The following is a 14,367-nucleotide window of genomic DNA, read 5'->3' as shown; positions in this document are numbered from 1 at the left end:
AGGCTTTACCACACTGTTTACATTCATAGGGTTTCTCTCCAGTGTGAGTTCGTTCATGGATTTGAAAAGAACTAGGACAATCAAAGGCTTTCCCACATTCCTTGCATTTATAAGGTCCATTTCCAGTGTGCATTATCATATGTCTTCGATAGCTTGGAAGAGAAATGAATGCTTTCCCACATTCCTTACAATCATAGGGTTTCTCTCCTGTATGAATTCTTTCATGTTTTCTAAAGGAACTAGGAAAACTGAAGGCTTTGCCACATTTTTTACATTTATAGGGTTTTTCTCCAGTGTGAATCCTTTCATGACTTCGAAAGGATGTAGGACAACTAAGAGCTTTACCACATTGCTTACACTGATAGGGTTTTTCCCCAGTGTGAGTCCTTTCATGTATTTGAAAAGTTTGGTAATATCTGAAAGCTTTTCCACATTGTTTACATTCATAGGGTTTCTCTCCAGAGTGAGTTCTTTCATGATTTCGAAAAGAACTGGGATGACTGAACGTTTTCCCGCATTCTTTACATTTATAGGGTTTCTCCCCTGTGTGCATTCTCATGTGTCCTCGAAAGGTTGTGTGATAAATGAAGGCCTTCCCACATTCCTTACATTCATAAGGTTTCTCTCCAGTGTGAGTTCTTTCATGTATTTGAAAGGAACTGGGCCAACTGAAAGCCTTACCACACTGTTTACATTTATAGGGTTTCTCTCCAGTGTGAGTTCTTTCATGTATTCGAAATGAACTTCGAAAGCTGAATCTCTTCCCACATTCCTTACATTCATATGATTTCTCTCCGTATTTGTGATACTCATATGATCTATGTTCAGTATGAGATCTCATGTGCCTATTAAGAGATGAATGACACATATAGTCCTTTCCACACACACTACATTCATATGGCTTTACTCTAGTAAAAGTTTTCTTGTTTGGTTTAGGATTTGGAGTCTGACTGATGGTTTCTCCAAACTGACTACCTTCTTTCCTTTCACAGAGCCTCTCTACCATATGACTTCTGTGAGAAAAAAAAAAAAAAAAAGCACACAATTAGTGGCTTTTTAAAATTAATAATTTTATAATTATTGATTATTTCACAATCATTAGTAGGTAGCAGAATTACACTTTTGCCATTTTCAGGGGAAGTGTATGTCATGAATGCTCAGGAAGAGTACTTGACCAGAGCTATTATCAAAATAAAATTCATAATATAGAGTTTCTTTCTTTTTTTTTTTTTTGAGACAGAGTCTTGCTCTGTTGCCCAGGCTGCAGTGCAGTGGCACAATCTTGGCTCCCTGCAACCTCCATCTCCTGGGTTCAAGCAGTTCTCCTGCTTCAGCCTCACGAGTAGCTGGGATTACAGGTACCCACCACCACACCTGGCTAATTTTTGCATTTTTAGTAGAGGCAGGGTTTTGCCATGTTGGCCAGGCTGGCCTCAACCTCCACACCTCAGGTGATCTGCCCACCTCGGCCTCCCAAAGTGCTAGGATTACAGGCGTAAGCCACCATGCCTGGCCAAAATTCATAATATAGACTTTCTTAATATTGTTTCCAGGTGAAATATTTTTCAAATACTGAACATCTGTACCATTTTTAAGAAAACTTTCTTGGCAAAAATTTTCAAAAAATAAATAAATATGAAATGGGGCTTATTTGTTTCAATTGCTCATTTTTAAAACTTAATGGCATGCTAAGATTCTCTCATAAGACAGTATTTTCTTTTGTAAGTACAACTCACCTTAGCTTTCTCCCCTGATTTTTGTGATCTTCAATGTTCTTCTCCTCCCAGTTTTCCCCTAAAATGCAGGCCCAGAAAAATCATTAAACCTATTTGAAATTACAGAAAATTTATTAGATTCTAAATCTAGGGTGAGCTGTTATCCTGTCTGATTTATTTACCAAAGTATTCCCTTTCAACATTCTAAACCTTGGAACCTTGTTGATGAGCAAGAAACACTTGTTCTCTAATTGACTAAGTGAGGGAATAATTTCATTCTTACCTATAGAGGCCAAGTTAACAAAGGTTTCTTGCATCACATCTCTGTAGAGTTTCTTCTGAGAGGGACCCAGCAAAGCCCACTCCTCCTGGGTGAAGTTCACAGCCACATCCTCAAAGACCACTGAGTCCTGAAACATCCCACATGTATAGAGGAGGATGGGTGAGAGTGACAGCACTGGGGATATATACTCAGTTCATTAAAAGTTCATATATAATTCCTTTTTCTCCATTTATCCTGTAACTTTGTCATCAGAACTCAAATATTTTTCCACACTTACTTCTTCATAAATTTAACACCACCATGAATACTTGGAAATTATTTCTACATTTTTACTATGATCACTTCAAGTCTTATGCTCTCCAATGACAGGATACACAGCATCTTGGAGAAATGCTATACAAATGAGGCAAATATTTCCAGTTTAAGACCAACAATTCCTTGTAAGAAAAATACTTTTATTATTATTATTATTATTATTATTATACTTTAAGTTTTAGGGTACATGTGCACAATGTGCAGGTTTGTTACATATGAATCCATGTGCCATGCTGGTGTGCTGCACCCATTAACTCGTCATTTAGTATTAGGTATATCTCCTAATGCTATCCCTCCCCCCTCCCCCCACCCCACAACAGTCCCCAGAGTGTGATGTTCCCCTTCCTGTGTCCATGTGTTCTCACTGTTCAATTCCCACCTATGAGTGAGAATATGTGGTGTTTGGTTTTTTGTCCTTGCGATAGTTTACTGAGAATTATGATTTCCAGTTTCATCCATGTCCCTACAAAGGACATGAACTCATCATTTTTATGGCTGCATAGTATTCCATGGTGTATATGTGCCACACAGAAAAATACTTTCTATCTCCTGCCTTATTATGTATCACTCAGCATCCCATGAAACACAGGGTCAAATCTGTACGAGATTTTTTTTTTTTTTTTTTTGAGATGGAGTCTTGTTCTGTCTCCCAGGCTAGAGTGCAGTGGCGCGATCTTGGCTCACTGCAAGCTCCACCTCCCGGGTTCATGCCATTCTCCTGCCTCAGCCTCCTGAGTAGCTGGGACTACAGTTGCCCACCACTACGCCTGGCTAATTTTTTGTATATTTAGTAGAGACGGGGTTTCACTGTGTTAGCCAGGATGGTCTCGATCTCCTGACCTCGTGATCCCCCCACCTCGGCCTCCCAAAGTGCTTGGGATTACAGGCGTGAGCCACCATGCCCAGCCACGAGATTTTAATAAGTATATACTGAAGAACTGTACATTTTTTCTTGTATTCCCATGATTACACTGAAAAGCCAGAGGGCCTGTGCAACTTGCAACAACATCCTGCTGGCCATGTTATACTGAAGTACTGCAGACCATTAGAATTAGTCAGATCCAACTGGTTGAGTGAAAATATTGTTTTAGTGAAATGTTAATTTTAACTTGTTTGTGTAATATTTATCACAGACCCAGTGTTTCTTTTTCCTCCCTGTCCCATTTGATGGAAGCAGGAGGTTACTGGGATGTTAGAGCACAGGCAGGAGGAAGAAGGCATGGCAATTTAGATCATAAAAATTAAATCTTCACCAGGCGCGGTGGCTCACACCTGTAATCCCAGCACTTTGGGAGGCTGAGGAGGGCAGATCACGAGGTCAGGAGATCAAGACCATCCTGGCTAACATGGTGAAATCCTGTCTCTACTAAAAATACAAAAAAATTAGCCAGGCGTGGTGTCGGGTGCCTGTAGACTCAGCTACTCAGGAGGCTGAGGCAGGAGAATGGCGTGAACCTGGGAGGCGGAGCTTGCAGTGAGCCGAGATCGCGCCACTGCACTCCAGCCTGGGCGACAGAGCAAGACTCCGTCTCAAAAAAAAAAAAAAAAAAATTAAGTCTTCAAAAAATCCCTACACTCATGAGCCTGAGGGCTGCGACCATTGTTAGCACACATACGATGGAGATGATAAGATGCCAGAACAGCTCTTTCCCTCAGAAACCTAACAGTGTACCCTGAGACTTACCAACTTTGAGTAACAGGTTAACAGTTGCAATTTGCAAGGGAGTTCACCCAAGTCCACAATGGTTTCATACTGAATTTGCCCATGATTACAAAATTCAAAGGGTTCAGCAGTGCTGTCCTCTAAAAGGATATGAAATTCCCTTTCTCCAATTTCAGAAAGAAGTGATTCCCAAACAGCTACTCTAGAGGCTGGCCATCCTCCCAACTTCTCTCATTTTAGGCTCCCGTGAGGTACGTGGTGGCATGAGATCCCGACACCAAAGCATAGGAATCCCTCAGTGGCATAATTCCCCTAAATCTTGGCCTTTAAAAAAGATCATTAACCTACTGATGTCCATATGCAAAGGACAGAAAAAATACTCCCAAATAGCAATTCTGATACTAGAATTTACCTATTTGGTAAAGTAACAGAACATTCACACCTTTCTTGTTGGTGGGTCAAAGGAGTAAAGTGAGCTGATCAAGTAAGCCCTAATTGTTCCTTGTACAGTGGTTCTATGGCACTTGTTCAAAGAAATTCCTACTACCTAGTGTGCGGAAGACTGTTAACATTAGTAAAATGTTAACCTGAGACTACTTATCTTTAAATGCCTGAGGGTATATATTCAATTCATAAAAAGTTCACATATGATTTTGTGGTCTCCAAACATTTGTTGTCCTTCACTTATATCTGGGAAGTGAGAATTTGGGAGGGACCCCACCAACCTAAGTGATAAAGAGTGGCTTAGTGTGTGGCTGGGTACGGTGGCTCACGTTGTAATCCCAGCACTTTGGGAGGCTGAGGCGGGCGGATCACAAGGTCAGGAGATCAAGACCATCCTGGCTAACACAGTGAAACCCCGTCTCTACCAAAAATACAAAAAATTAGCTGGGTGTGATGTCAGGCACCTGTAGTCCCAGCTACTCAGGAGGCTGAGGCAGGAGAATGGCGTGAACCCGGGAGGCGGAGCTTGCAGTGAGCCGAGATCGCGCCACTGCACTACAGCCTGGGCGACAGAGCGAGACTCCATCTCGGGAAAAAAAAAAAAAAAAGAGTGGCTTAGCATGCCTAAATGGTTTATGGAATCAATAGAGTATATATTGAACTCCTTTTTTCCTTCTAAGAGTCTGGACTTTTTCACATGCCAGGCAGAGGATGCCTACTTGATCAGCCCCCACAAAAGCACTGTGAGCACTGGGTCTCTAATGAGCTTCCCTAGCAGACAATATATCATATCACAACTTGTTGCTTGGGGAATTGAGCCCATTCCATGTGATTACATGAGGAAAGAACATTTAAAGGCTTGCTTGCATCTGCTTTCCTCCACACCAACTATGACTAAATAAGGCTAATGAAGGATATTTAATAATCCTAACTTTAAAAATGTCATTGGGTAATGTCAAAGCAGAATTAAATTAAGGTGAAAGTTGGTACATGTTCTTAGAACAAACTCAGTGTCAACAAGATGCCACCGCTCCCAAATGATATCTTTATAAAATTCTACAAATCCCTAAAATAGACTTATTAGGAGTCAAGAAAAACTACTTTTCCAAACCTAAGAGGAACAATAAATGTCAAACAATGGGTAAAGTCTTTTGAAGAGCAACATAAATACTTGCCTAGTATGTATCAAGGATTTTCAAACTATTAACACTCCAAACAGCATGACACACAGAGAGATAAATAGAACAAGGGAGAGGAAAAGTGTCTTCAATGGACTGGCATTTATAAGGAAAATTGATTAATGATAGAGCAAGCACTATAGGGTAGTGGAAGAGATCACTAACACTTCAATACATGTAGAAGGGACAAACTGTTATTTAATTGGAAAAAGCATTGCATCAGCTCTTTTCCATAGACAATAATCGATTTAATGTAGATTTAAATGTGAATAATATAATTAAAACTGTTTCAAAAGTCACAGGCAAATTTTTTTAAATGCAAGAGTAGGGAGAATTTTCTCATGTAAGAGTAAGCCATAAAGGATGAGACTGAAAAGTTCAAATATACTAAAATCAAGAAAGTTAAAAGACAAACCACAAAGCAGGAAAAAAATATCTGACATACATGCAATATAAATGAACTAGTGGCCAGGCGCGGTGGCTCACGCTTGTAATCCCAGCACTTTGGGAGGCCGACGCGGGCGGATAATGAGGTCAGGAGATCGAGACCACGGTGAAACCCCGTCTCTACCAAACATACAAAAAATTAGCCGGGCGTGGTGGCGGGCGCCTGTAGTCCCAGCTACTCGGAGAGGCTGAGGCAGGAGAATGGCGTGAACCTGGGAGGCGGAGCTTGCAGTGAGCCGAGATCGCGCCACTGCACTCCAGCCCGGGTGACAGAGCAAGACTCCGTTTCATAAAAAACAAAAATTAAATAAATAAATAAATAAATAAATGAACTAGTATTCAGAGTAAAAATAAATGAACAGGCAGGCATGATGGCTCACACTTGTAGTCCTAGCTACTCAGGAAGCTAAGACAAGAGGATCATATGAACCCAGGAGTTCGAGGCTGCAGTGAGCTATCACACCAGCCTGGGTAACAGGGCAAGACTCTGTCAATAAATAAGTAATAAAATAGCCAAATAAATAAAAAGTGAACACATGATTTAAAAATGGGAACATAGGCCGGGCGCAGTGGCTCACACCTGTAATCCCAACACTCTGGGAGGCCAAGGCGGGTGGATCACCTGAGGTCAGGAGTTCAAGACCAGCCTGGCCAACACAGTGAAACCTCATCTCTACTAAAAATACAAAAATTAGCCAGGCGTGGTGGTAGGCACCTGTAATCCCAGCTACTTGGGAGGCTGAGGCAGGAGAATTGCTTGAACCCGGGAGGTGGAGGTTGCAGTGAGCCCAGATCGTGCCACTGCACTCCAGCCTCGGCGACAGAGCGAGACTCCATCTCAAAAAACAAAAAAAAGGAAAAATAATGAAAACATGTTTAAGAGAGGATGACACACCATATATGAAAAAAGGTCTGGCTGGGCACAGTGGCTCACGCCTGTAATCCCAGAACTTTGGAAGGTCAAGGTGGGCAGATCACTTGAGGTTAGAAGTTCAAGACCAGCCTGGCCAACATGGCAAAACTCTGTCTCTACAAAAAATACAAAAATTAGCCAGGTGTGGTGGCACACGCTTGTAATCCTGGCTACTCAGGTGGCCGAGACACAAGAATCACTTGAGCATGGGAGGCGGAGGTTGCAGCGAGCCAAGATCGTGCCACTGCACTCCAGCCTGGGCGATAGAGTGAGACTCTGTCTCAAAAAAAAAAAAAAAGGAAAAGGTACATCTCTCTCCTTCCTTGATACAGCCAAATGAAATACCAAATAGATCAAATTTCTTACATATTAGAAGGACAAAAATCAGTCAATTAGATACGCCCAAGTATTGATGACCACTGCCAATAAACAAATAGTTATGCATGAATGGAAGAAAGATCAACTGATACACTCCATTGCTATTTCCTGTAAATTTGAACTTGACCATAATTTATAGCACAGTGATTTTTCTCCAACATCCAGAGAAGTTATTGTGTATTTGTACTTAGACACAGACACCAAAACAATGGGATCAGTATTTTTCACAAGAGCAAAAAATGAACTTGAAAAAGCCCAAACACCACCATCAATGGATTGGATTCCCCCAGCCTGTCACTATCATGTGAAACACAGAGGCAAAACCACTCAAAAACCTTTTCATTGTTAATTCCACTAATACTCATGTATTTAAAGTTCAAATAAGGCTCAACTAAAAGAACATCACATAGTGAAAAAGAATAGAAGATAAAGGTATAAAGAATAATCAAATAATCAAGACTGTGGCCATCTATGAAGCAGGATGGAGATAAGCCAGAGGAGAACATCAAGAGACTAATTAATGACTGACCAAGGCTCACCTATAAATTTATATTTTTAAATCACTTATTGAGGCAATGATTGACATGAAAAAGCTGTACATATTTAATGTATACAACTCAATGAGTTTGGGGATAAGTATACACCTATGAAGCCATCAGTATCATAAGGACATAGACATATTCATCACAAGTTTCTTTCCCCCTTCATTATTATTACTATTTGTGTGTCTCTCTATGTGTTAAGAATACAACATAATATCTATTTTAGAAATTTTAAGACTAGGCACGGTGGCTCACACCTGTAACCCCAGCACTTTGGGAGGCCAAGGTGGGAGGATCACTTGATGCCAGGAATTCATGACCAGTCTAGGCAACATAGTGAGATCACATCTCTAGAAAAAAATGTAAAAATCTTAGCTGGGTGTGGTGGCATTTGCCTGTAGTCTCAGCTACTTAAGAGGCTGGGACAGGAGGACTGCTTGAGCCCAGGAGTTTGAGGCTGCAGTGAGCCATGATTGTGCCATTGCACTCCAGCCTGGATAATGGGTCACAATCCCATCTTAAAAATGAATACAAATTTTTAAAAAATTTTAAAAGGAATGTTTAACTATAAAATCATTGTGTGGTTAGCTATAGGTACTATGCCATATAGTAGATCTTCAAAGCTCATTTATCTGCATAACTGAAGCTTTGTATTCTTCAGCTTCATCTCCCCATTTCCCCCTTCCCCTGCAAATTACCATTCTACTCTATGCTTCTATGAGTTTGATTATTTTAGAGTACATATATAAGTGAGATCACAAAGAATGTACCTTTCTGTTTGGCTTATTTCACTGAGCATAATGTCCCCTGTGTCCATCCATGGTGTTGTCAATGGCAGGATTTCCTTTTTTTAAAGGCTAAATCATATTTTATTTTATGTATACATCACACATTCATCTGTTGACACACATTTAGGTTGTTTACATATCTTGGCTGTTGTGAACAATGATGCAATGAACATGGGAGTGCACATATCTCTTCAAGATGTTGATTTCAATTCCTTTAGATAAATATGGAGAAGCAGAATGCTGGATCATATGGCAATTCCTTTTCTAATTTTCTGATAAACCTCCATGCTATTGTCCATAATGGCTGTATCAATTTAAATTTAAACTTCTACCAACAGTATACCAAGGCTCCCTTTTCTCTAAATCCTCACCAACACCTGTAAGACTATAAATATATGTCTTAGCAGAAACCTTGGATGTCAAGAGAGTGGGACAATACATTCAAAGTGTTAAGCTAATTAGCAACACAAAAACATACGAAAGTATAAAACTCATGGGTAAGAACAAAAGTATAGTCAAATCCAGAATATTCTAATATATAATGGTGGTACAAACATCACTTTCAACTCTAGTATAAAAGCTAAAATATGAAAGTATTTAAAGTGACTATAGCTACCATAACTTGTAAAATGGACACTGACTATTAAAAAGATGTAAATCCTGGCCAGGCACAGTGGCTCACACCTGTAATCCCAGCACTTTGGGCGGCTGAGGCAGGCAGATCACCTGAGGTCAGGAGTTCGACATCAGCCTGGCCAAAGTGACAAAACCCTGTCTCTACTAACAATACAAAAATTAGCCAGGCATGGTGGTGGGCACCTGTAGTCCCAGCTACTCGGGAGGCTGAGGCAGAAGAATCGCTTGAACCCAGGATGCGGAGGCTGCAGTGAGCCAAGATCGCACCACTGTACTCCAGCCTGGGCAACAGAGTGAGATTCTGTCTGGAAAAAAAAAAAAAATCTAGGCATCTACATTAAGAAAGCAAGAAAATATGAGCAAATTAAACCCAAAGTAAGCACACAACAGAAGAAATAGTAAAAAGAGAAATTAAACAAAACCAAAGGTGTTTCTTTGAAAAGATCAATATATTTGATAAATGTATGATTAAGCTAACTGAAAAACAGACAGAGAACAGAAATTACTAATATCACAAATGTAAGTGGGAAAAATAAAAATGAAAAAGCTATGGGCAAAATCCAACATGCATTTATGATAAGAAACTGGAGATAGAGAGACTTTCATCTTTTTGAGAAGCAGTATTTATAGGAAACCTGCAGCTAATATCATATTTAATAGTGAGAAACTAGATGCTTTCCTGGTAAGATGAGGAAATGGGCAAAGACGTCCCCTCTTACCACTCCTACTCAACAGATTATACTCAAAGTATAACTAATGAGATAAGAGGGGAGGGGAGGGGAGAAGAGATACAGATTGGGAAGGAAGAATATATCACGGTCTTTGTCGCATGTGACATGATTGTCTAAGTAGAAAATCTCAAAGAATCCACAACAAACTCCTCAAACTAGGGGGAAAGGAAGCATAGCAAGGTTGAAGGATATAATCTTAATATACAAAAGTCAATTGCTTTCTTACAGACTCACATTAGTATAGTATAGACTCACTGAGTCATCTGATTTTCAACAAATGACCAACGGCAATTCAATGAAAAAAGATAGCCTTTTTCAACAAACAGTGTTGGAAAAACTGAACATCCACATGCAAAACACAATGAAAAAAAACACGAATCTAGAAACAGACATTACACCTTAAACAAAAACTGGCTCAAAATGGATCACAGATCTAAATGTAAAATCTAGGCCAGGAGCAGTGGCTCATGCCTGTAATCCCAGCACTCTGGGAGGCCATGGCAGGAGGGTAGCTTGAAGTCAGGAGTTTGACACCAGCCTGGGCAACTAAGTGGGACCCCATCTCTACAAAAAATACAAAAATTAGCCAGGTGTGGTGGTGCACGCTTGCAGTCCCACCTACTCAGGAGGCTGAAGTGGGAGGAGTGCTTGAGCCCAGGAGGTTGAGGCTGCAGTGAGCCAAGACTGCACTACTGCACTCCGGCCTGGGCAAGAAGGAGAACTTGTCTCAAAAAAAAAAAAAAAAAAAAAAGTAAAGTTATAGGATACCTAAAAGTTAACGAAGAAGAAAATCTAGGTGACTCTGGGTTTGGTGATAAATTTTTAGATATAAGCAAAATCCCTACAAAATAAATCAGTAAGTTTGACTTCATTAAAATGAAAAAGCTCCTTCTCTATGAAAGCTCTGTGTTAAGAGAATGAAAAAGACTCTAGAGCCTTTTGTGGTAGGGGTACCCATTTAAGGTGGACCAATTTGCAATTAACAGCATAAAATGGTCTTAAGTAAAATTTATAAACAAGGAATATATTGCCTCCAGAACATCAAAAGAACCTAGAAGATGCTGTGGGTAGTCAGAGAGACAATAGCTATTTCATAGTAGTGTCAGGGATGGAGCGGCTCTCCTTTTACCAAATGGTTTTTAGGAACTTAACCAAAACATAAAGGTCTCTTATTTTATATATGGGGCAATGGACTTTTTGTAAGCTCTATTTTTTTTTTTTTCAGTATTTATGTGTCCTGAATGAATGTCAAAACAATGTCCTCAGACAAGGCTGTCATTAATGTAGTGTCATACCTGTGCTCCTAGAGAAAGGTGGATGCAGTTCAGATTTTGCCTGCAAAGACTGTGCGATGGCAAGGCTGTCGAGGTTCCCTTGGGAAACCAGGTAAAGGTGTATAATCAGCCTGTGAGATGGTGAAATCTGTGAGATCAGCTGGATGGTATCAGTAATTTCCATGTTGGGTATTGGTATAGGGGCTTAATGGATGGGATCACAGCATTAAGGTTGTGGTAATCCATTGTGGGTTGCCATTCATTCTCTCCAAGTTTAAGAAAGGCCAAACTGTATTTTTAAAACGAGAAGCACAGGGAATAATCACTTCCTCACTAAACAGGTTTTATATAATAGTTTTCAATCCTTCAAGGCCATGTTCAATTTATATTGAGCCATCATAACTAATTTAACTGGGGACTAAGTTCCATAGGGTGTCATTCTGTCAAGCCAGTTTGTAAGTGCCAAAGATTTAATTTAAATTTCACTTATGACTCACTGGTTTAGAGTTTACCTGTTCATTCTGGGGTATTTTAGAACACTGGGTACCATGAACATGGGGAATTTAGGCACAGTTATAATAGCTAAGATAAGACATTCTTATTTGTCTTCTATTTTATATTCAGTAACTCCCTTAAGATTATCAGGGGGATACCTTGCTTAAATTTTAGTGGGTCTCCCAGGTATAACCATAATTTGAGCCCTCGTATTGGCTAATCCTATAGTGTGTCAATTAATACATTACATAAGATGTTAAAATTAATACAGAGCCTATGATATAGAGGCTCTTTTATCTTTTTTGTTGTCTAAATTCCTTTAGTCTATTTCGAATTTCCAATTGGGTCAAATTGTGGACCTCTTTTTCAGCATTTTTTTCTTTTGTTCCTTTCCTTCCTAACATGTTTGTTTTGTTTTTGTTTTTGTCCCTGAATATATTTTGACAGCAAAATCCTCTCTACAGGGGAGCGGTGTTCTTTTCCCTCCAGAGAGCCACAAATCACTATTATAAGGCTTAGGGACCTGTCCCTCATGGTTGCTTTATAGAGTTTAAGGACCTGGGCCTTAAGCTGGCTTTGAATGAACCTTTTGCAATGCTGAAGAGGAGCCATGAGTATGCCCTATAATCCTGAGGGTCAGCATCCTTGCTGCAGTAGAGCAACAGCAGCAGCACTTAAGGGTCCTTGTGAGCCCTGTGCTATTAGGAGTGTGGACTCGGCCCACCATCTAACAGCTGCCTTTCCCCCTCTCTTTTGTCTCGTTTTCAAAAATGACTGCTCTGGCAGGTAGTCTTTCCCATGAGCCCCTTGTATGTCAGGTCAGCAGCAGTCACAGCTTCACTCTAAAACACATAGGTAAGTCCAGGCCAAGAAACACTACCCAGGACCACTTTAAGGAGTATCCAATCTCATATTCCCCTTCCTAAAAGCCAAGGAATTATCAAAACTGCCAACTCCAGTTGGCTAAACATAGAACCCAGACTTGGCAGGGCTCAACATGCAACGCAGAGTAGCACAACTCGAAATAGTAGCTTCCCAGAAAGCAGCAGCTGAAAGTGCATGCTGGCCATCAGGCAACAGAGCAGGTAGCAATTCAGTGCAAGAGAAGACAGACCCATGGGGTGATGGTCAATGTCTGAACACCATGCTCATGGTAACAATTCCTATGTCGTTCCAATGTTGACACTAATAACAGCATGGAGAACAGACACCAAAGGGTATGAAAAGACTCACTACTGTGATCATTGAGGTCTTGGGGAAAGCAGGGCAGGCTGCTCAAGCAGGTAAGACATAGCTTCAGAGAGCAAAGAAAGCCTCCTGGCCCGGGTTTTTATTGTAGTTTGGGGGTGGGGCTACAAGAGAGTTCCTGCTCAAGAGCAGGAGCTTCTGTGGTTTGAATATCCTGCTCCCAGACTTTTTCAGCTTGCCCAGGTGTGCAGCACGAGGAGAAGAGAGAACAGTGACACTTATGATGTCCACAGCCAAAATCAAAACATTACAGAACCAACATGAGTATGAAAAACATGCATTTGCAATTGCTTATTTTTATAAAAAGAAACACTGACAGTATGCTTAAGAAATTATTAAAAGGCCAGGCACAGTGGTTTATGCCTATAACACCAGTGCTTTGACAGCCTGAGGCAGGAGGATTGCCTGAGCCCAGGAGTTCAAGACTAGCCTGGGCAACATAGTAAGACTCCATCACTATAAAAAAATTTAAAAATTAGCTAGGAGTGGCAGCACACACCTGTAGTCCCAGCTACTGAAGAGGCTGAAGTGGGAAGATCACTTGAGCCCAGGAGGTTGAGGCTGCAATGAGCTATCATCATGTCATTGTACTCCAGCCTGGGCAACAGAACAAAACCCCATCTCAAAAAAAATAAAAAATTATCAAAAGTGGGTATTTGGGGGGTGGCTAGAGCAAGTGCCCTGGCTGGAGTGGACCACAATATGCTGGCAGTGAGTCTTTTCAAGTTAGACTCAACTATTGTGGATTTTTTTCTAACTTCCACATGCATGATTTCTTTAAAATAAACAGCTAAATTTAAATAAGCCATATTTTACTACTTAATAATCTTCATTTTTAATCAACTTACTTTTGCTTTTTAAATTTTGATTTAAAATTTTCTACGTATGAAACAATTCTAAGACTTAATCCAGGCCGGGCGCGATGGCTCACGCCTGTAATCCTAGCACTTTGGGAGGCCAAGGCAGGTGGATTGCAAGATCAGGAAATCGAGACCATCCTGGCCAACATGGTGAAACCTCGTCTCTACTAAAATACAAAAATATTAGCCGGGCGTGGTGGTGCACGCCTGTAGTCCCAGCTACTCGGGAGGCTGAGGCAGGGGAATTGCTTGAACCTGGGAGTAGGAGATTGCAGTGAACTGAGATCGCGCCACTGCACCCCAGCCTGGTGACAGAGTGAGACTCCAGGGCCGGGCATGATGGCTCACGCCTGTAATCCCAGCACTTTGGGAGGCCGAGGTGGGCGGATCACAAGGTCAGGAGTTCAAGACCAGCCTGGCCAACATAGTGAAACCCCGTCTCTACTAAAAATACAGA

At 40.8% G+C, this 14,367-nt stretch overlaps 1 protein-coding gene across 1 annotated transcript in view; it reads right to left on the bottom strand.

Annotated features, from left to right (window-relative positions):
• Window positions 1-4: 4 nt before the first annotated feature.
• Window positions 5-14,367, bottom strand: part of LOC116464068 (zinc finger protein 709) — a gene marked incomplete at its 3' end in the record, with an annotated part of 50,370 nt that continues 36,007 nt past the window's right edge. Inside the window, exons 2-4 of the mRNA XM_058434974.1 lie at window positions 1,999-2,125; window positions 1,737-1,794; window positions 5-1,013 (exon numbers count right to left, since the gene is read on the bottom strand). Coding sequence (XP_058290957.1) covers window positions 5-1,013; window positions 1,737-1,794; window positions 1,999-2,125 — 1,194 coding nt within the window. The remainder of the gene's footprint in view (window positions 1,014-1,736; window positions 1,795-1,998; window positions 2,126-14,367) is intronic.

Source organism: Hylobates moloch, unplaced genomic scaffold (assembly GCF_009828535.3).
Source record: "Hylobates moloch isolate HMO894 unplaced genomic scaffold, HMol_V3 SCAFFOLD_157, whole genome shotgun sequence".
In the NCBI taxonomy this organism is placed as follows: domain Eukaryota; kingdom Metazoa; phylum Chordata; class Mammalia; order Primates; family Hylobatidae; genus Hylobates; species Hylobates moloch.
This window is presented reverse-complemented; position numbering and strand designations above follow the sequence as displayed.